Raw genomic sequence first — 21,679 nt, 5'->3', positions numbered from 1 at the left:
AGCCACTTTGTTAGAAAACTCTATTACACAATACTATACTAATTATTTTCGGTAAGAAACACAACTGCTAAGAGCTACATTAATAAATTTGTTAGGAAACTCGATTACTGAATACTACACTAACAAGTTAGGTGTTAGGTGCTACACTAACACCTTTTTCTGAAAAACTCGATGACTCAATACTACAGTATCAACTTTGGGTGAAAACACAACCATCAGGTGGTACACTAACCACTTTGTTAGAAAATTTACTAACTACTTTGGGTAGGAAACACAACTGCCAGGTGCTACACGAACAACTTTGTTAGGAAAGTTGATTACTCGATACTACAATAGCAACTTTGGGTAAGAAACATAACCGCTAGCTGCTACACTAATCAACAATAGCAACTTTGGGTAAGAAACATAACCGCTAGGTGCTACACTAATCACTGTGCTAAATTAATAATTTTCTTAGGAAAGTTGATTACTCGATACTACACTAACTTCTCTGGGTAAGAAAGAAAACTGCTTAGTTCTACACTAACAACTCGAGGGAACTCGAGTACTTGATACTAAACTAACAACTTTTGGTAAGAACAAAATGTTAGAAAACTTGATTATCCGATACTACACTAACAACTTTGGGTAAGAAACTGGACTGCTAAGTTCTACACTAACAACTTTGTCAGGGAACTCGATTACTTGATACTAAACTAACAAATTTTTGTAAGAAAAAATTTGTTAGGAAAGTCGATTACTTGATGCTCTGCTAATAACTTTAGGTAAGAAACTACACTGCTAAGTTATACACTAACCACTTTGTTGGGAAACTCGATTACTCGATACTACACTAACAACTTTGGTTAAGAACATATTCTGCTAGGCGCTACAGTTGCAAAATTAGGTCAGAAACACAATTACTAAAACTACTCTAATAACTTCAAGCAAGAAACCAGCTAGGTGCTACATTAACAACTTTGTTAGGAAACTTGACTATTCGATATTACACTAATAACTTTGGGTAAAGACATAAATGTTACGTGCTACACTAATAACTTTGAAGGGAACTCGATTACTCGATACTACACTAACAATTTTGGGTAAGAATATATATTGTTACGTAATACACTAGCAAGATTAGGTAAGAAACTCAATTGCTACGTGCTACACTAATAATTTATTAGGAACTCATCTGATAGATACTACTACATTAACAACTTTATGTAAGAACATATACTACTAAGTACTACACTACAAGATTATGTAAGCAAATTTATTTTTAAAACTACTCTAACAATTTTGGGTAAGAAACATAGCTGTTAGGTGCTACACGAACAACTTTGTTAAAAAAACTCGATGGCCCAACACTACAGTATCAACTTTGGGTGAAAACACTACTATTCGGTGATACACTAACCACTTCGTTAGAAAACTACGCTACCTACTTTGGGAAGGAAACACAACCGCTAGGTGCTACACGAACAACTTTGTTAGGAAACTCGATTACTCGATACTACAATAGCAACTTTGGATAAGAAACATAAATTCAAAGTGTTACTTTAACATTTTTGTTTGCAAAAATATTTTATTCGTTATCAAACTATAAACTTTTGAGTGTTACGAGAAACACAACTGCTAGGTGCTACATTAACACCTTTGCCAGGAAGCTCGATAACTCAATACTACACTCAGAACTTTGTGTAAGAAACATAACTGCTAGGTGCTACACTAATCAGTGTGCTAAATTAATAATTTTCTTAGGAAAGTTGATTACTCAATACTAAACTAACTTCTCTGGGTAAGAAAGAAAACTGCTTTGTTCTACACTAACAACTTTGTCAGGGAACTCGAGTACTTGATACTAAACTAACAACTTTTGGTATGTTAGAAAACTCGATTGCTCGATACTACACTAACAACTTTGGGTAAAAAACCAAACTGCTAAGTTCTACATTAACAACTTTGTTAAGAAACTAGATTATTTGATACTACACTAACAACTTTGGGTAAGAAACTGGACTGCTAAGTTCTACACTAACAACTTTGTCAGGGAGCTCGATTACTCAATACTAACAACTTTTGTTAAGAAAAAAAATTGTTATGAAACTCGATTACTTGATGCTACACTAATATATTTGGGTAAGAAACTAAATTGCTAAGTTCTACACTAACAACTTTGTTAAGAAACTCGATTACTTGATGCTACACTAATATATTTGGGTAAGAAACTAAATTGCTAAGTTCTACACTAACAACTTTGTTAAGAAACTCGATTATCCGATACTACATTGACAATTTTAGGTAAGAAACTGGACTGCTAAGTTCAACACTAACCACTTTGTTAGGAAACTTGATTACTTGATGCTATACTAATAACTTTGGGTAAGAAACTAAACTGCTAAGTTCTACACTATCCACTTTGTTAGTAAACTCGATTACTCGATACTACACTAACAATTTTGGGTAAGAAACTAGACTACTAACCACTTTGTTAGTAAAATCGATTACACGATACTACACTAACAACTTTACTAGTGAACTCATCTGATAGATATTACACTAACAACTTTGGTTAAGAACATATACTGCTAGGCGCTACAGTTCCAAAATTAGGTCAGAAACTCAATTACTAAAACTACTCTAATAATTTCAAGCAATAAACAAGCTAGGTGCTACATTAACAACTTTGTTAGGAAACTTGAATATTCGATATTACACTAATAACTTTGGGTAAAAATACAAATGTTAGGTGCTACACTAATAACTTTGAAGGAAACCCGATTACTCGATACTACACTAACAATTTTGGGTAAGAATATACATTGCTATGTACTACACTAATAACTTTATTAGGAACTCATCTGATAGATACTACTACATTAAATACTTTGGGTAAGAACATATACTACTAAGTACTACACTACACGATTATGTAAGCAAGTTAATTTTTAAAACTACTCTATCAATTTTGGGTAAGAAACATAGCTGTTAGGTGGTACACGAACAACTTTGTTAGAAATCTCGATTACTCGATATTTATCTAACAACTTTGGGTAAAAATCACAACTGCTACGTGCAACACGAATAACTTTACAGGAAACTTGATTACTCGATACTACACTAACAATTATGGGTAAGAATATATACTGCTAAGTACTACACTAGCAAGATTTGTTAGAAACTCACTAACTAAAATCTACTCTAACAACTTTGGGCAAAAATCACAACTGCTACGTGCAACACGAATAACTTTACAGGAAACTTGATTACTCGATACTACACTAACAATTATGGGTAAGAATATATACTGCTAAGTACTACACTAGCAAGATTTGTTAGAAACTCACTAACTAAAATCTACTCTAACAACTTTGGGCAAGGAACAACCGCTAGGTGCTACATTAGCAACTTTGTTAGGAATCTCAATTACTCGATATTAGACTAACAGCTTGGGGTAAAAAACACAATTGCTACACTAATAACTTTGTGGGGTATTCGCTTACTCAATACTACGCTAAAAATGTTATTGGGAAACTCACCTGATAGATACTACACTAACAACTTTGGGCAACTAATACAGCTGCTAAATTACTAAAAAGTACACTAACAAGTTTGGGTAAGAAACATAACTGCTAGGTGCTAAACTATTAACTTTGTTAGGAAACTCGATTACTCTATACTACACTAACAACTTTGGGTAATAATATATACTATTATGTACTGTACTAGCAACATTAGGTTAGAAACTCAATCACTAGAAACTACACAAACAACTTTAGGTAAGAAACTCAACTGCTACGTGGTAGACTAGGAACGTTTTTAGAAAATTCGATAGCTATATACTACACTAATAAATTTAGGAAAGATAACTTGCTGCTAGGCACTATACTAACAACTTTATATAAGAAACACGATTGCAGTTACTTCACTAAAAACTTTGGATGAAACACACAACTGCTAAGTGCTAAACTAGTAACCTTAAGTAAGAAACTTGTTCACTGGATACTACACTAACAAATTTGGGCAAGAAATACAGCTGCTAAATAATACATTAAAGACAAAACTACGTGATAATGTTATGATCTGCTTCACGTAGGTCACGTGATTTCGAAACCGAAACTATAGTAGTCGAATTGAAAACGCGTATTGCTTATGTAGAATATCTTTATACTCTTGTCTCGTGATTCAAATGTTAAATTAGTATCTGGAAATGAGGCTTTTTTGCTGCTGCTACCCAGACGTATCAAATGTAGAAGTGACAAAAACGTTTGATGTAACGTTCGAAATAATTTATTTACACAACTGAAACAATTCCAACAAATTCAATGTCATTAAAAGCGAATTCACAAAATAAAAATTAAGAATTACATATTTTTACAGCGATAAATAATTTCCAACAGTTCCAACTTTTTTTGATCACCAGAATTGAAAACTGAGCAGTTTGGAAAAGTCTATTCTAACCAACTTCTCGTATTATGGATCTCTCTACGCTTAGTTTTCTATCACTACCTCTTAGTTTAATAGTAATAATATAAGAGAACAGATATGAATATCTATTATAGTGAAATTGTTATTATACTAGAGACAGTTCACTCTACTGCGTTTCCTATCTACTTTTGAGAAATCTTGACTCCTAACGATATTACTGTTTCTAAACTATAAGAAACACACGTGAATAACATTGACCATATTCTTAGGACGTACGAAATAGATAATTAATAGTATGGGACGTGTTCTGCCACAATGGCCTCTCCGAAATTATTAAGCCTGTTTCTATCTAAATCATTATTCACAGAATACGTTTCAAATCCTCCTCTCAGCCAAGTAGGCCAATCCTCTGAACCTAATAATAAAACACTGAGCCGACATGTGTAAAATATAAATTGTTCTTGGAATTTTAAACCGCTTAAATACCTGATAAATAATAGCCATTTGGGTGTAAACATAGTGCTTTTTTTCAGTTTTCATTTGAGGTACTGAGATGAGAAAAATGTAAGCATCTCTGAAAGTTCAATTCGTCTGAAACTTTGGCACAAAATCAGGGGTATAACACAAATAAACTAAAATAATGAAATCACACAAGTTGTGAAAAATTATCATAGAACCTTCCCAACTTAAAACAACAACAACAAAAAAAAAACATTAGTTCGTTGGGCTTAATAGAAAATGAATTTAGGCATATCATCTAAAAGAAATCAAAATAAGACCAAGAGATGCCGAAAAGAACTCAAACCCTACCCAGAAACGTTTAGGTCACTAATCGGAACATTTTAGAAGTGTTGAGACAATGTAAACTGTGATATATTGAAAACAATCTGGGGAGCAAATGCAGCGGAGAGGAAGAGGCTAGAGTGTTGATCGTCACAGCTGCATTGCATGCAAGTTGTATACGCTCACGTGATCCAGAGGGCATGGAATATATATCTGTTGCATATTTAAGTTCATACCTGCGAACGGATAGCCAAATCCCGGATAGCCAGTGTATCCTCCTCGCCCGTAGCTGTAAGCCGCTGGGAATCCTACTGGAAGAGACAACAACCACAGTTGGATTAAATGCTTAAAATGACCCTAATTCAGGTCTCGGTTAAATTTAAACTGCATTAATAATATTTTACAAAATGATATGTGTACTTTACTAAAAAGACTTAATAAAACACACGCGCATACATATAGCTCAAATGTACAGTATTATTATGCGTCACAGAATATTTCAATACTAGGAAAGTCATTAGTGTATCGTCTGTCAAATTTAGAATATCAATGTAACACCCACAAAACGTTTCACGAACTCCTTACGATTGTTGTTTTTTATTAAAAGTTTACTAAGGTTTAAAACGTGTTTCTATAAACTCCCGTAAACACTTAAGTTTTCCTTGGGCAGCTGGAAACATATCCCATACCAAGACTTTCACGTTGTACGTGAGCTAATTAAATGTTTAAACAAAAGTCATGTGAAATAGATAGGACTCAATAAAGGTAAAGTGAAGATCATTCATAAATATTTGTGTTAGGTTTGGTCATTTTTATTAATAACGTTTCCTTAACTTTTCTTTTATTTACGTCTTGTTGGTTACCCAATATCTTTATGTTTTCCTAACTTATTTTATGATGAAAGTTTTTCTACATGTTCACTTACATGTGAAGGCCCTTTTAATGTTTATTAAATCTGTTTATTAAACATATATAGATTTACAAGTTCATAGATAATTTGATAGATCCATTTATGTAGTAAATCCTTTATGTGTCATCCAGGGTTTTGTATGATATATTTATGTGTTTCGTTCTTTGTTCCTATGAGTTTCTCTCCTCTCTTTCTTATGTATGGGATCATTTTTATAATTTGGTTGTTTATTTTTATTTTCATTTTATAGATAGCCATTTGTGTAGCTTTGTGCTTAACAAAAAAACACAATCTCTATTTTCTTATATATTTTGTAGGGTGACGGTTTTCTACAAAAGTACATAAACTTTAAAGGCAAGTGGAAATAATAATTTATTTCATCGTTTATTTCTTTAGCTGAACGAAGGCGGAAAGAAATGTTGTAGAAGCCTTTTATTGTACGTGTTATGATTATCAGTTTTGTATACTTCGTTGTATGTCTTTTTTTCTATGTATATCTATGTTTGATGTGTTGTGAAGTCGTGTGACATTTAAATTTAGGAAGTATATTATTGCCTCTTTTTCCTTTTCAGTTGTGAATTTTATCTTAGAATGGACGAAGTTTACGTATTTAAAGAAGTAGTTTTGTTCATATTGGGTGTTAAGATACATAATACATCGTCAACGTATCTCTACGAAATGCATTTGGAGGAATGAAGCTTTTTATATTGCTTTTATTTCTATAGGAATCGCGAATATGTTTGTTACAGAGTGATAGATGGCTTCCCATGCTAAATCCATTGTTGTGGATGTAAAATATCCAAAAAAATTCAAAACAGTTGATTATTACAAAATCAAACAAAGTTTTTAACTTTGTTGAATCAAGATATAGTTTATAGTTTTGATTTAGTTTTTCTGTTTCTATTTAGTTTCTTCAGAGAAACATTGAAGCTACATTGTTGGACATTAGTTCTTTTTAACGATTCCATAGGAAATTTCTCAGCAACAGAAACGCTTATCTGGGTTATAATTAAATTATGCATACGTACAGACAATTAATCTGATGTTAACCGGATTTTTGTGTATTTTTAAACAACCATAAATGTTTGGTGTTCTAGCATCCCAGTTTTTGAGTGCTATTATATTTTATTTAGGGATTTTTTGTGTATTTGTATATTTTTTAAATGAATTTATTTAGTTTATTTTCATATGTTTTGTTCAAGTTTCTCGTTATTTTAGTAAGTGTTTCTTCATTATTTAGTATGTAAAACATAAATATGTTGTATTTTGGAATTGTCTCATAAACAGGAAAAAGAAGAAAACAGGTTATAAGAATAGAGAACAAACTAAAAAAAAACATAACATGAATATTCGAACAAAATTCATACCAAAACCTGTATTAAAAACAGAGGAGTGATTAAACAAACCTTTCATTAATGAAGACTACACAAATGGATCTATCTCTGAAATTAACTGTGAAAATTGTGAATCTATATATGCTGGTGAAACTAGGAAAAAATCTAAAAACGAGATTTAATGAACACTTAAAAAGACCATCTCATGTAAATGAATAAATAAAAACTAACCATCAACTAAATTACGAAAACATAAAGACATTGGGTAAAAAAAAACAAGAAGTAAACAAAAGAAAAATTAACGAAGCATTATTAATAAAAATTACCAAACCTAACATAATATTTATGAAGTACCTATTTTATTGAACGCCCCCTAACACACGTTACTTCTGTTTAAACAATTAAAAAGGCCAATAAACATTCTATTCTCTTTCTCGTTTATCAACTGGAAAAACCTTTCATTCTAGCTGCCCGAGAGAAGCTGAACTTTTGAGAAATGCTCGCATTCCCTCTTCAATGTCTGTTGAACTCAAGCAGTTGTCGAATCTGGACAATTGATTAGCTAATATCTCGCTATAATTAGCTGTAATAAAGCTTGAAACATCTGGCGAAGTAGACTATTTAGAAGCTGAAAAACTTGACGAGAAGGACCATTTTTTTTCCTGAAGACACTCTTTTTTAGAAGTTGTAGACCTGGAAAAACATACAGGAACAGCTGCTAGATCTGGATGGTTTTATCTCAAGACGTGTTTTATTTATTATTTTGTACGACTTAAGTGACAGAATCTTATGAACCTAGAACATTTTATTTATAGAGGTGGTCAGTAAAATGCTTGTAAAGTCCAAATAGTGGCTACTAACAAAGCATATTTCCAACAAAATCAGCTTGGACTGGAATATAGTTAATGTCAAGGAAATGCAAAGGCATTTTAGATTCGAAGTTTTATTGAATTACATAAACACGTTAAAATACTTTTAAAAATATATAAGCTCATGAGCTGATGTCCCATTTTTACAATGAGCTGCTTGTGTTTTAATAATTCTGACTTACTTACAAACAAGCTTGTAAGAACCAACACGTAGCCAAAGTTTCTGATATGCGAAAACACATAGTTTCAATTCTTAAAGCTTATGGGACGCTATCAAAATAATTAATATCTTATTATCTGGAGATTATTTAGTATTCTCAGGTTTTCCAGGCGTATTGCAATCCGTGTTTCTTTTCTTTTAGATGCACAGTCACAAAAAATATAACCAGTTTCAGGGTTACATACGCTGTACCTACCTTCTGTTAATGCTCCAAGGGGCCAAACAAGGTCTGAAAAGAGATATTTAATATTATCGGCATGTGTTTATATATGATAGTAAATTTACTTAGCTTTATTTGTATAAAGTAGTATTATGAATAGGTATAGCATACTTATTATGTTTATCAATACTAACATGTGTGACAGATAGGATTTTAGTTTGCTTAATTGTTTGCTTTTGTTTTAAAACTGTTTATTATGAATATAGTTTAATAGCTATTACAGTTGCTTCCCTTATATGTAATTGTAAAAAAACGCAAAAACTCCCATAAATACTGCAAAACACAAAATTCAAAACTGAAAACTTGTATGTACCCCCGCAATACCAATTTTGGTGAAGATCCACCCACATCCTGCGAAGTAGTTACATGGACATACAACAAACAACAGACAGTACTATTATATTTATATAGATATATATATATTTAATGTGAATTGTTGAGAAGAGTAGTAAAAATTTGTTTTTGTTTTTTAACTCTTTGAAGACATTTCTCTTGAGCAAATACTGAACCAATTGAATAAAGTGAAATTGCAAACGGCTTCATTGTTTAGATAATGCAGAGTACTCAACAGGCTCATGAGTAATAATTTCCTGTATACATGTATTGAAAGTATCAAGTACTGTTGCATTCTAACGTAAAATAGTATGTAAGACGAAAACGTTTTTTGAACAATAGATGGCTAATATCATATAAAAGGTTTTAATTGGTCGCTCTGGTAATTAACATTAAATTTGATTACCACTGTAATTAATTTATGTCAATTCTAATCCAGTGAAAATCTCTTTAGATTTACCCAATGTGAAGTAAAAAGTAACAACTGTGTAGTTTAATAATGCGTAAGAAGAACATATTATCATTATTCTATATTCAATTCATTTCTTCGGAGAGAACAATATATTTTATCTGTTCCCATGAACAATATTATTCTAAAATTATTTTAGAAAAATTCTAACAAAGCTAAAATTATTTAATTTAAACAACAGCAAATAAACAAACTAAGACCATGAAGAATAATAAAAAATATCTGAAACTTTTTAACTCTATTGAGGATATAAAAAATAGCTTTCCATCCAAGGCAATACTTGTCTTTTTGGTTTTTTTATAGAGAACTCCTCTTGAAGACCAAACAATTCCCAGAATGAAGCTATATCTCATCAAATGTAGCAACAATACAAAAACACAAACATACAAAAGAATAAATGATTGAATGAAAAATACATTAATTGTAAAAAGATAAATACAATTTCGTACCAAACTCACCGTAACCTCCTCGACCAGTTCCCCTTCCTCGTGCCACGTTGTTTGGCATCATCACCTCTTTCGGTTGAGCTTTCTTACACTCAACCTGTTCAGTAGGAGGAAGATTTAGTCATTTACTACAGCATGCAGCGTTTTACAGGGATCCACATAGAAGTCAAATATAACGCTTCGAGATTCATTGAAACACACAAACACTCAAAAAGAAAGTATAGTGAAAATCAACGCCATGAATGCATTTTCAAGAGTTGCTATGTATAATAGGGGATGTTATCCTATCTCTACAGTTATGTCCAATTAACTTTGATTGTACTGTGTTATCTATCACTATATTTTTAAAACTTTGTTTAGCTTAAACCTTCAATAACAATCAAGTTAATTACATTACCTGTTTACCTCTGTTACTTTCTTACTTTCGATCTGTTAGTGATTTACTTGGTTGATATCACGCATTAATTTGTGAAACTACCGTTGAATGTCACCAAACGTTTTAAAACTGTATTGACTACCAGATGCCGCCTGGTGCCTCAGCGACAAATATGAGGACTTATAACGCTAAACATTGGGTTTTGTTACCCGCAGTGGGCAAAGCACACATAGCTCATTGCATAGCTTTATGCTCAGCAACAAAGTCAAACAGAATACCAGATAAAAATATTCAGTGTATTAGTTTCTATCAGATAACACACAAACACACACATATATAATTCACTTTACACACGCTCATAAATAAGGAAATCACGTCAATAAACCTGTCACATTGCTTTTATTTAGATTGCTTATGTTATTACACATTTTCTACAATAGAAACGGGTTTTATGGCTGTTTTAAACCCACTAATACGTAAAATGAATAAATAACTGTTAGGTGTTGACACAGTGAATTGATACTTAATCTTTTTGGAATTTGTTTTTGCTTCATATTGCGAACCAAGGTTCTGTTTAATACCATCCCTACTTGTACTTAGTTTGTAATTCCAGTGACTCCATGTCAGCAAATGAGAACTACGAAAAGTCTTGGCAATATACCTTAATTCAATATATTTTTATATGAGGTTTAATGTGTTTTCATGTTTCGTCGAATATAAAGCCAACTTCTATAATCTTTTTATTTGGTATTTTATAATAACTGATGTGTATTTTACAGCTTATATAGCCTGGTTGGTTTGTTTTCTTGATTTTTCAAATTGGAATGGCTTAAACGTTCTCGGTAAGCTGCTGAAGATGGATTACGTGTAGTACGGAATAAGATGTTTATTTTTTGATTAAAACAATATAAGTCCTTTGATCTAGCTTAGTATTCTAATGTTATTATATTTTATACATTCCATTAGTAAATAGAGTTTGTTTCGTTTTAATCCGTCTACCAGTAATGTAGCATGAGAAAACGTTCGCCGTATTTAATTCGAAAAATTTTTGTTTTTTAATTCGGAACTTAGATGAACTACTTACATTATATCATAGAAATAAAGATCGAAATATACATAATGTCTCGTATATAGCTCAATTTTCTCTAGAAAATCTTACTACTGCACATCAAAATCATGCATTATCAACCCTTTTCTGTGAGTAGTAGTACAAATTACCTGCATTATGAACCCTTTTCTGTGAGTGGTAATACAAATTACCTGCATTATGAATCCTTTTCTGTGAGTTGTAGTACAAACTACTTGCATTATCAGCCCTTTTCTGTGAGTGGTAATACAAATTACCTGCATTATGAACCCTTTTCTGTGAGTGGTAATACAAATTACCTGCATTATGAACTCTTTTCTGTGAGTGGTAATACAAATTATCTGCATTATGAACCCTTTTCTGTGAGTGGTAATACAAATTACCTGCATTATGAACCCTTTTCTGTGAGTTGTAGTACAAACTACTTGCATTATCAGCCCTTTTCTGTGATTAGTAATAGAAACTACCTGAGTTATGCTCACAGCTTTATTTCCTATTTATACACAAGCTTTCCATGATAATGCAATGGTAACACTGAATCTTCCAGAAACATGGCATGCTTTTAGTTGTCATGACATGTCCGTCTAATCAATTATAATGTAAAACAAACTGCTGAGGTGCAAAAGAACTTCAGTAAATTGTTGACAGGTCTGGCTGTTTGCAGAGTTCACTGTAAATATGTATCTCATTTCTCCCAACTACTGCAACTTTGAATTACTGTGTCACTAACCTGGCCAAGTTTTTTTGAAATTGAGATAGTTTTCCATGACTATATTTTTCGATGAAAACTAGTTAATAGTAGCTTTAGGAAAGTAAAATTACTCCTGTTTATCGACAACATACAGGAAGTGAATTTTCGTTTTAATTACTTTTCTTTAATATATAAACACATGTTTTGTATATACAAATGCACAATTCTGAAAAGCCAGTATGAAAAATGTACAATATCATTGAACGTCAGTATGAAAAATTTACAATATCATTGAACGTCAGTATGAAAAATTTACAATACCGCCGAACCCATTTTTATAAATTTCAAATCACAAACGTTTATCTATTTCAGATGTATTGTAAACTTTATTACTGTTCTTATTCATCAATAAATTCAATATTATTACCGTTTAATATTTTTCTGAAAGTTAAAATGACAGTTTTGCTATTCTTTAAAAGTCAAGATTATAAACTATTATCCATCTCTTAATGTTAATATTGCAAAATTTTGTTCACTTCTAACTGTTAATGTAATATGCATTACTTCACTACTAGCTATCAGAAATAGCAACTTGCACATATCTCAATGTCAGTATGAGAAGCTTATATATACACTTATTTTTGCTCTCTTAATGTCTATACTAGCAACTTTTATTCATTTATTAATGTCAGTGTGACAGCTTTTCATCACTGAATGTCAGTATTACCAGTCTTCATCGCCTTCCTTTCTGAATATCAGTATCAAAGAATTTCAGTTGTCTCTGAATAGCAGTAGAAACACCTTTGTTCATCTTTATATCAGTGCTACAAACCCTTACCCAATTGTGAATGACAGTGAGGTGGATATCAACCCGCTTTTGATTATCAATAAGACAGACTTCTATTCCTCTTTAAATGGCATTTTCTCCAATTTTTATTCACCTCTTTATGTTAAAATGACAGGCTTTTTCTCATCACGGAATAATAAGTTGTCAGTCTCATAAATGACAAGAAGAACAAGCCCTTGACAGGCAGTGGAATACTCTTATCACGTTCACAAAGTTTTATATAGCTCGCTATGACGGGGGATTCAAAAGTCCATTGAATCATATAATTCAGAAATGGAGAGGTATAGGAAAATAATTGTTGGTGATACGGAATGAGATGTTGCGGTCTTACCCTCGACAATATTGTTGAGGTCATTCAAGGTCAACTTCAAGGTCATGTCCTTCAAAACTTTTATTATTATGCACCATACATCAAAATTGTCAACTGCAAAAAAATGTAGACAATAACAAATGAAACAGTTAAACCTCAAAATTACAGTTATAGAGATAAAATGCAGATGAGGTCAACATCCCAACAATATTACGAAATAGTGGCAAGCAGTCAATATCTGTGTTCAAATTGCTGGCAAAATGTGACAAACACCAATATGGCAGCACAATACTGGTTACTGTTCTTTGTCTACCCGGACGTCGTTAGTCCGTAAATGAACCTGTGAAATGCAGCCGTTAATAAACATTTCCTATCATATGATGTGAAGGATGAAGTTCATCTGGAAACCGTTCGGCATACAATCTGGAAGCAGCCTGGGCATTATAGTGACACTATCCATACATCACAACCATGTTAAACTGTTCTTCAACTGAATACTCTACCATTAATTAGACGATTTTGGAACAGTTGCAGCACAATGCTTGTGTAATACCTTATTTAGGGGTATTCTATTTTAATACTTTTCGTTCTTTTGGACCCTTAAAGGCTGCAATGGCCTGAATATGAAATATTCTGATCCTGAACCTGAAACTTTACTACTGTTGGATTTAGATCTTTTGTATCACAACTCTATGTGCACGGAAAGGGTGTATTTATGTTTAAAACTATTGTTATTGAAGTACTGCATTAATAGTACTGTCTGTGGATGGATGAAGGTTCATTAGGTCCATACGGGGGTATATACAAATTTTCAGTTTTGCGTTTTGCGGTTTTTATGGGCATTTTTGCGTTTTTTTTACAATTACATATCAGCTTTTAATGTCATAAGATAACCTTTCATTATTTATGTTAGGGGACGTGTACTCCAGCTAGTTTTTAAAATTTAATACGCCTTTGCCGTTAAGACGTTGGATATAATATGATTACTAGTATAATTTCCAAAGGACATGATATTGGATTATTTAATTGATGTTATCACAGGTCCGTGACACTTCATTCCATATCATCAGCAATTAATTACTCTATACCTCTTGGTTCTGAATTAGCTGCTTGTCCGAGGACTTCTGAATCGCCCTGTATATGATCTGTGTGCGTAAAACTCGAACTGACGTAAATGAGAAATGTATCTTGTCTTCGTGAAATAACTGTAATTAAGTCTTTATTCCAGCTTTTTAAATCAAATTGTGTTCATTTATTGCGTGTTATGAAAACTAACATCATACATAAGTTATATGTAAACAACATGTCTTTGATCGTGTAATAGGGCTGTATTTATTTGTTATGATGCATAATGTATCCATTCGTTGTTCGTGTAATAATAAATACAATTGTATTTATACAATATAAATAAAAATCCCACATATCGTGCGTAATAATAATTAAGACTATAATTATTCTATATCAAAAACATGAGGAACATTTTTTAACATAACACTAATACTTTATACAAGTTTAATAAAAGATCAGTATTTCGAAGCCTTGAGGTTCTTAACTAAATTATATAAACCAATATTTTGTTAAGAAATAATGTTTGTTTATTTCTTCGATTCTCAAAAGCTAACATATTTCTAGTCTAACAATATGAACGCTTCAGGTCATGAGATGATAAATGATTAATTTTATTATATTGTATTTTGATATTAATCTTAAATATCATAATTTAACTTTTGGAAGTGCATTAAAGAGAAAATGATAATAGTATTGGTTGGGTTATGCTAAAAGGGTTATCAAGGGGGAAGTGTATCTTTAAAAGTAATATGCGGAAGTTGGAAAGGATAGCTTGAAAGATTCATTAAGTTAAAAACTAAATTGGATACATTTAACAACAAAAAAATGCTTACCATTTTGTTATTGATTTCATGAAAGTGGATTTCACAGATTTTGTCTACGACATCTTCGTTTTCGAACGTCACAAAACCAAAACCTAAATCAGTAATCAAAACGAAATATAACCAAAAATTGATAACAGTCTCGTGTGAAAAGAAAATTAGATAAATTCAAAATAGATAGAAAATAATAATTTACATTATTGGATTAATAAATTAAGTATTTATGTAAATTTTGATCTTATGAATCTGATGTAAACATCAATAGCTGACATACACATATAACGGTGAATCGGAATGCATCAACTGTAATAACTAGTATACACAGACTGTTGCGGATGTGAACGTATAAACATTGATAGATAGTGTACAAACATTAATGTGAATCTGAATGTACCAACGTTAATAACTAGTATACACAGACTGTTGCGGAAGTGAACGTATAAACATTGATAGATAGTGTACAAACATTAATGTGAATCTGAATGTACCAACGTTAATAACTAGTATACACAGATTATTATGGATGTGAACGTATGGGTATTAATAGATAGTATGCAAAAATTAATGTGAATCTGAATGTACCAACGTTAATAACTAGTATACACAGATTATTGTGGATGTGAACGTATGGGTATTAATAGATAGTATGCAAATATTAATGTGAATCTAAATGTACCAACGTTAATAACTAGTATACACAGATTATTGTGGATGTGAACGTATGGGTATTAATAGATAGTATGCAAATATTAATGTGAATCTGGATGTACCAACAATAATGACTAATATATACTGGTTGGTGTGGATCTGTGGATGTGAAAATACCAGCATTAACAGATGATATTCGAAGACAATGCGCTTGAGTATGTAACAACAATAACAGAAAGTATAAACAAATAATCGAATATATACATAAACTTCTGTGCAACGTGATAATTTGGGAAAACGTAGTAAATTGTATTAATTGATATGACTACAGCTCGAACACTGTGTACATAATTTTGCAACATACAGCACTTTATTAATAGTAACATAAAATAATAACAAACAACATATTTTTTTTATTTTGATTGAGGATTAACATGCACTTTTCCTGTCCGCATTCAGCTTTTATTAATGAAAGACATTGTAACTGGTCGATAGCTAACAAAATACAGATGTTAACTTGAATATATCTTTCCTACAAGTAATTATTAATCGAAAATCCCTTATTTTACCACATATTTTTCTATCCAAGGTTGTATAACTGTTTAAAGTTTTTTATCAACGAATAAGGTTTTAAGGTAGTTTGCGTTCTATAGACATAGAGGAGACCAACATGGAAAGATGCTTCTTAAAGTCCAGACATTTTGTTTTTTTCTTTTTACAAGGCTAGGGAATGTTGTTTCTAAGGCATTTGTAATTTTTAAACTCAATTTACTTTATCAAATTAAACACCAGCACGTGGAACTTTCGAGAAAAATAAGTGACTAGGATATCGATCAGTGTTATTGGCTAATGGTTAGGAAGTGGTCCCACTTCGTTTGATGACAAACTAAAACGAAAATACTGGAATATGGAAATGTTTCGCTAGTAAATCGGAATTATGATAATGGCTAAATAATACGCTTGTTTTATTTGAAAATCTAAAATGTGAAATTTGGCTGGAATATGGATAACTTTTCTTTAAGTATCAACGAAATTGAAGATAAATAACATTTGACTCCGTTTTATTGATGGATTGGAGAAAATGAAAATATAGATTTTTTTTTACTGGTGGATCGAAGAGCATGATAAAGGCAAGGCCTTAGCTAGTTTACCTGTTGGGTCAGAAAGGAGAAAAGTTAAGATTTAGAAGCATTTCTTTGATTAATAGAAAAAAAAATAACATGGCTTAACAGAAGACCGCTTTACTTCAGACATCAACAAAGAAAAAACCGTATATAGACAAATGTTTTTGTTGTAGCTATAATAGGAATCGATTGTTTAGGAAGATGATGGCTTAGAAATCAGATTTGTGGTATTGGTGGATGAAGACATCTTGGCTATATCTATTTAAATTTTACGTTTAAAAAATCGAAACTTTATAACACGAAAAAAGTAGAAAACATTGAACCTTTAACTATACGTGCCAGGACATCATTAGCAGTCAATAATAAACACACATTTTAAGATTCATGCTTCATCTAGAAAAGTTCACCCAAGTAAGTATATTTCATTTGGTTTCTTTATTTTCACAATAAACGTATTTTACAACAAGAGTAATTTTATCATTTCACGACAAATCATCAGATTGGTCAGCGGTAAGTTTGCGAACTCACAACGTTAAAAGCCGAAATTCGATTTTCCTCGGTGGATGGAACGCATATAGCTCGGCAACTAACAATATATACATTTATTTATAAAACGATTAAGATTGAGAATACAGAAAAATCTAACATATTCAGCATTTCTCCAGGTTTTCAATTCTTTAATTATTATGTAAGAGGATTTGGAAAGGCAAAAGTTTAAGTTAGATTTGGCCAATTTAGATGAACCCTCTTTTGACAGAGTAATAATGTGAACATCGCTTGGCGAAAAGCTTGAATATAAATTAATGATATGGTCGATATGTAATTATATCAAGATCATATTAACACAACTTGCTCTAATTTAATATCGTCAAATGGCAGAAGCAGAGCTGACGTAGATGATAAGCGATTTACAAGTCCGTCGAACCACGTTCGGTGGGTTCACTTAAATGAATAGATTTTGCCAGACGGCCAAGTAGTAATTCATCTCCGTTTAATTAGATGACTTGTTCGATAGAATTCGGTGTCAAAGACGAAAAGCTGCGCTCGACTCGGGTTAGTCTATCAAACAAAAGATCGACACAAGTAAGTGAAATTAACCAAGTGCGTTGTTAATCACCCCTGCTTGCTGTACCGCAGCGAACTAGTATGTACATGTTTGTGTGAAAGTGTGAGAGAAATATGAGTGATATTAGATAGCTAATGGTTAATATTACCGTGTCTAGCGTTAAATAATGAGAGTAATTTGTTCTGATAGAAAATAATGAAAAACAAAATGGAAATTCGAAAACATAAACATCTTGAACTTCAACAAAAAACGCTTCAGTTATTCTCTTCGACAAATATATAAACCTAATCTTGAAACTATTTTAGAAACTTTGTAATAATGAATCAATTTTGAATTCAACGAAAATACTCTGAACTGAAAAACGTATAATCATATGACGGTGTCAATATCAGCCTTATGTTACCTTACCATATCGAAAATACTACTTTATAAATTTTGGTTTATCAAAAGTTCTAGTATATTACGTTTTGATTATGTGAAAGTACTAGTTTATTACCTTTTGATTGTGTGAAATACTAATTTGTTACTTTTTGATTGTGTGAAATACTAGTTTATTACTTTTTGATTGAGCGAAATACTAGTTTATTACCTTTTGATTGTGTGAAATATTAGTTTATTACCTTTTGATTGTGTGAAATACTAGTTTATCACCTTTTGATTGTGTGAAATACTAGTTTATCACCTTTTGATTGTGTGAAATACTAGTTTAACACCTTTTGCTTATCAGAAGTGCTAGTTTATTATCTTTTGATTATCAGAAGTGCTAGTTTATTACCTTTTTATATTGTGAAGTACTAGTTTATTACCTTTCGATTGTCATAAATATTAGTTTATTTCTTTTTGATTGTATGGAATGCTAGTTTGTTACCTTTTGATTGTGTGAAATACCAGATTATTACCTTTTTTATATTGTGAAGTACTAGTTTATTACCTTTTGATTGTGTGAAATACCAGATTATTACCTTTTTTATATTGTGAAGTACTAGTTTATTACCTTTCGATTGTCATAAATATTAGTTTATTTCTTTTGGATTGTATTAAATGCTAGTTTATTACCTTTTGATTGTGTGAAATACCAGTTTATTATCTTTTGATTATCAGAAGTCTAGTTCATTACCTTTTTATATTGTGAAGTACTAGTTTATTACCTTTCGATTGTCATAAATATTAGTTTATTGCTTTTTGATTAGCAGAAATATTAGTTTACTTTAGAATGCTAAAATTATTAGTTTATTACTTCCATTAAATCATTATCTTTATTTATTACTCTTCCATCAATTCATTGTCTTCCAACTAGCGGCATAATTATTTAATTATCTTTCCGTTACCATAACTAATAGTTTTTCATCTTCGCACTACCACATAAAGTTTTTTTATAGCCTCACTAATTTTGGAAGTATTATTTTCTTATCTATTTACTACAAAAAATATAGTTTACTATCTTTCCACCGTCATAAGCAATAGTTTAATACCTATATAATACCATAAATGTTAGTCTACTGTGTTTCTATTACTAGAAGTATTAGTTTGCAATCATAATAATTGTTATTTTAAAAACAGATTATATAACTAGATGTGTATGTAACCAAACTCGTACATTAACAATTCGAAAAACTAACACATTCGAAGATGTTATTAGAAAAATAAATGTAACTTTATACAGTAAATATTGATTAGCTTTTATATATTATTTTATAAATATTGGATTTGCAATACTTATAACACGCTGACGTTTAAACAAAGAAGGAATTTCTGCTTCAGTACAGACTAACTTTATAAGCCGAGGAGACGAAGCGTAAGTCAGTTGTAGGAGAAAATGGATTTCAGAAAACTGCTTATATGTTACAGTACATCAAATGCGTCTTTCTCTGTTGTCAATTGTTCAGGGGAAGGGGAGGTCTTCCTTCTTCCTTTCCCTATCTCAATTTGTCGGTATCGCATGACGTTATCCGTCAACTATGTTGATATCTATCCAGCTAACTGAAGCTGAGGACTATCAATCATGCACGTCACACTCCGGGTGCAAGCTCGTGTCTCGTGTTAATCACGTGGAATAATAGAGGTGGTATAGACTTTCTGTGTTAGCTCCTTTCAACCGTATTGAAACTTCAGAAAAGTTAAGACTATTTCGGTAAGAAACAGAGTGATATAACTTAAAAGTGTTAAATAAGAACTTAAGAAAATTGAAGTCTAAACATAATATAACATTAAAGGACAAAAAAAATGGACCTTTGAATCCATTTAGGTCGTTCTATCTACTAAATTATGCACTAAAAAGCTAAAAGCCAGTCCTTATCTTTCAAATATTTATCAAGATTTCCCTTAAATTTCCTTACGTTAACTACCCCTGCCACGTCCCTGCTTGAAAAATAAAACTGTCTTAGTTGAAGATAACTCCAACCCTTACAATATATATGTCCCCTAGTCTTGCTCTTCTCACCATTAACTACGAAAAATGATGCATCAACAGCAACAATTCCTTTAACAACCTTAAACAACTCAATCAGACCCTCTCTAACTGTTCTTTTTTCAAGAGATCGTAATATATCCCCATATGATAACCTTTTCATCTCAGGTATCATTTTAGTAGCCCTCTTCTGAACCCTTTCCAACAGTCCAATGTCCTTTCTAAGGTAAGGAGCCCAAGACTAAACATGGTACTCCAAATGTGGTCTAACCAATGACCTAGACAATGACATCATAGCTATTTTAGACTTGTATTCAATGTTTCTGTACATACAACCTAAAATCATATTTGCCCTACCACTTATGTCTTAAGAAAATGAATAACCAGGACATCAATATCATTTTCTTCCACAACACGGTTAAGGTTATTCCCATCAAGATTATACTAATGATTAAAATTTTGATATCCCATACGTATTTGTTATAATTAAAAGCTATCTGTCCTTTACTTGCCCAACTCACCAAATAATCCAAATCCAGTAGCATCCTCCTCACATCCAGCAATACCCGAAACTTTAAATTCATCAGAAAATTTAATAATCTATTGACCATTTCTTCCTCTATGTCATTAATGTAAATCAAAAAGAGCAAAGGTTCTAACACTGAGCCCTGAGTTACTCCATTCTTAACATTAATCTAATTTGACTGAACTTCATTTATAACAACCCTGTGCCTTCTTCCAATGAGCCAACCTATCCTCCACACCTACAGAGATAACTGTTAACAAGCCTTTTATGGGGTACATTGCCAAATACTTTCTGAAAATCTAGATACACCAAAACCACACCTATACCTTCATCCACATGTAACCTCTTCAAAGAATTCCAAAAAATTAGTAAGGCAAGATTTTCCCTAGTGAAACCATGCCAACTATCCAACAAAATTTTAAACTTTGTTGAATGATTTTGCAAAGCATATTTTATCAGACATTTGAAAAGTTTTCGCACTACTGTAATATTAACAGGCCAATACTTACAGAGACAATTTTAATCACCCCCCCCCCTTGAAAAGAAGACTAACATTAGCCAACTTCCAATCTTCTGGCACCTGCCCACTATTTGAAGTCTTAAAAAATAATAGCAAGTGTCTCACATATCCAATCCTTAACCTCTTTCCTTGAGTAAATATTATCTTATCCAGGAGCTTTATCATTCTTTAACTTTCCCAACTTTTTTTATTAA

At 31.7% G+C, this 21,679-nt stretch overlaps 1 protein-coding gene across 7 annotated transcripts in view; it reads right to left on the bottom strand.

Annotated features, from left to right (window-relative positions):
* LOC106472435 (RNA-binding protein Musashi homolog Rbp6-like) overlaps positions 1–21,679 on the bottom strand; it is a 240,342-nt gene that overhangs the window by 28,712 nt on the left and 189,951 nt on the right. For 3 of the 7 annotated variants that reach the window (XM_022401761.1, XM_022401778.1, XM_013933095.2), the window contains exons 8-11: positions 15,207–15,289; positions 9,998–10,091; positions 8,723–8,755; positions 5,430–5,504 (exon numbers count right to left, since the gene is read on the bottom strand). In XM_022401761.1, coding sequence (XP_022257469.1) covers positions 5,430–5,504; positions 8,723–8,755; positions 9,998–10,091; positions 15,207–15,289 — 285 coding nt within the window. The remainder of the gene's footprint in view (positions 1–5,429; positions 5,505–8,722; positions 8,756–9,997; positions 10,092–15,206; positions 15,290–21,679) is intronic. The other 4 variants (XM_022401773.1, XM_022401786.1, XM_022401767.1 and 1 more) reach the window with 3 other exon arrangements.

This window comes from Limulus polyphemus, unplaced genomic scaffold (genome assembly GCF_000517525.1).
Source record: "Limulus polyphemus unplaced genomic scaffold, Limulus_polyphemus-2.1.2 Scaffold120, whole genome shotgun sequence".
Lineage (NCBI taxonomy): Eukaryota > Metazoa > Arthropoda > Merostomata > Xiphosura > Limulidae > Limulus > Limulus polyphemus.
The sequence above is the reverse complement of the archived record's forward strand: the minus strand, read 5'-3'. Positions and strand labels throughout refer to the sequence as shown.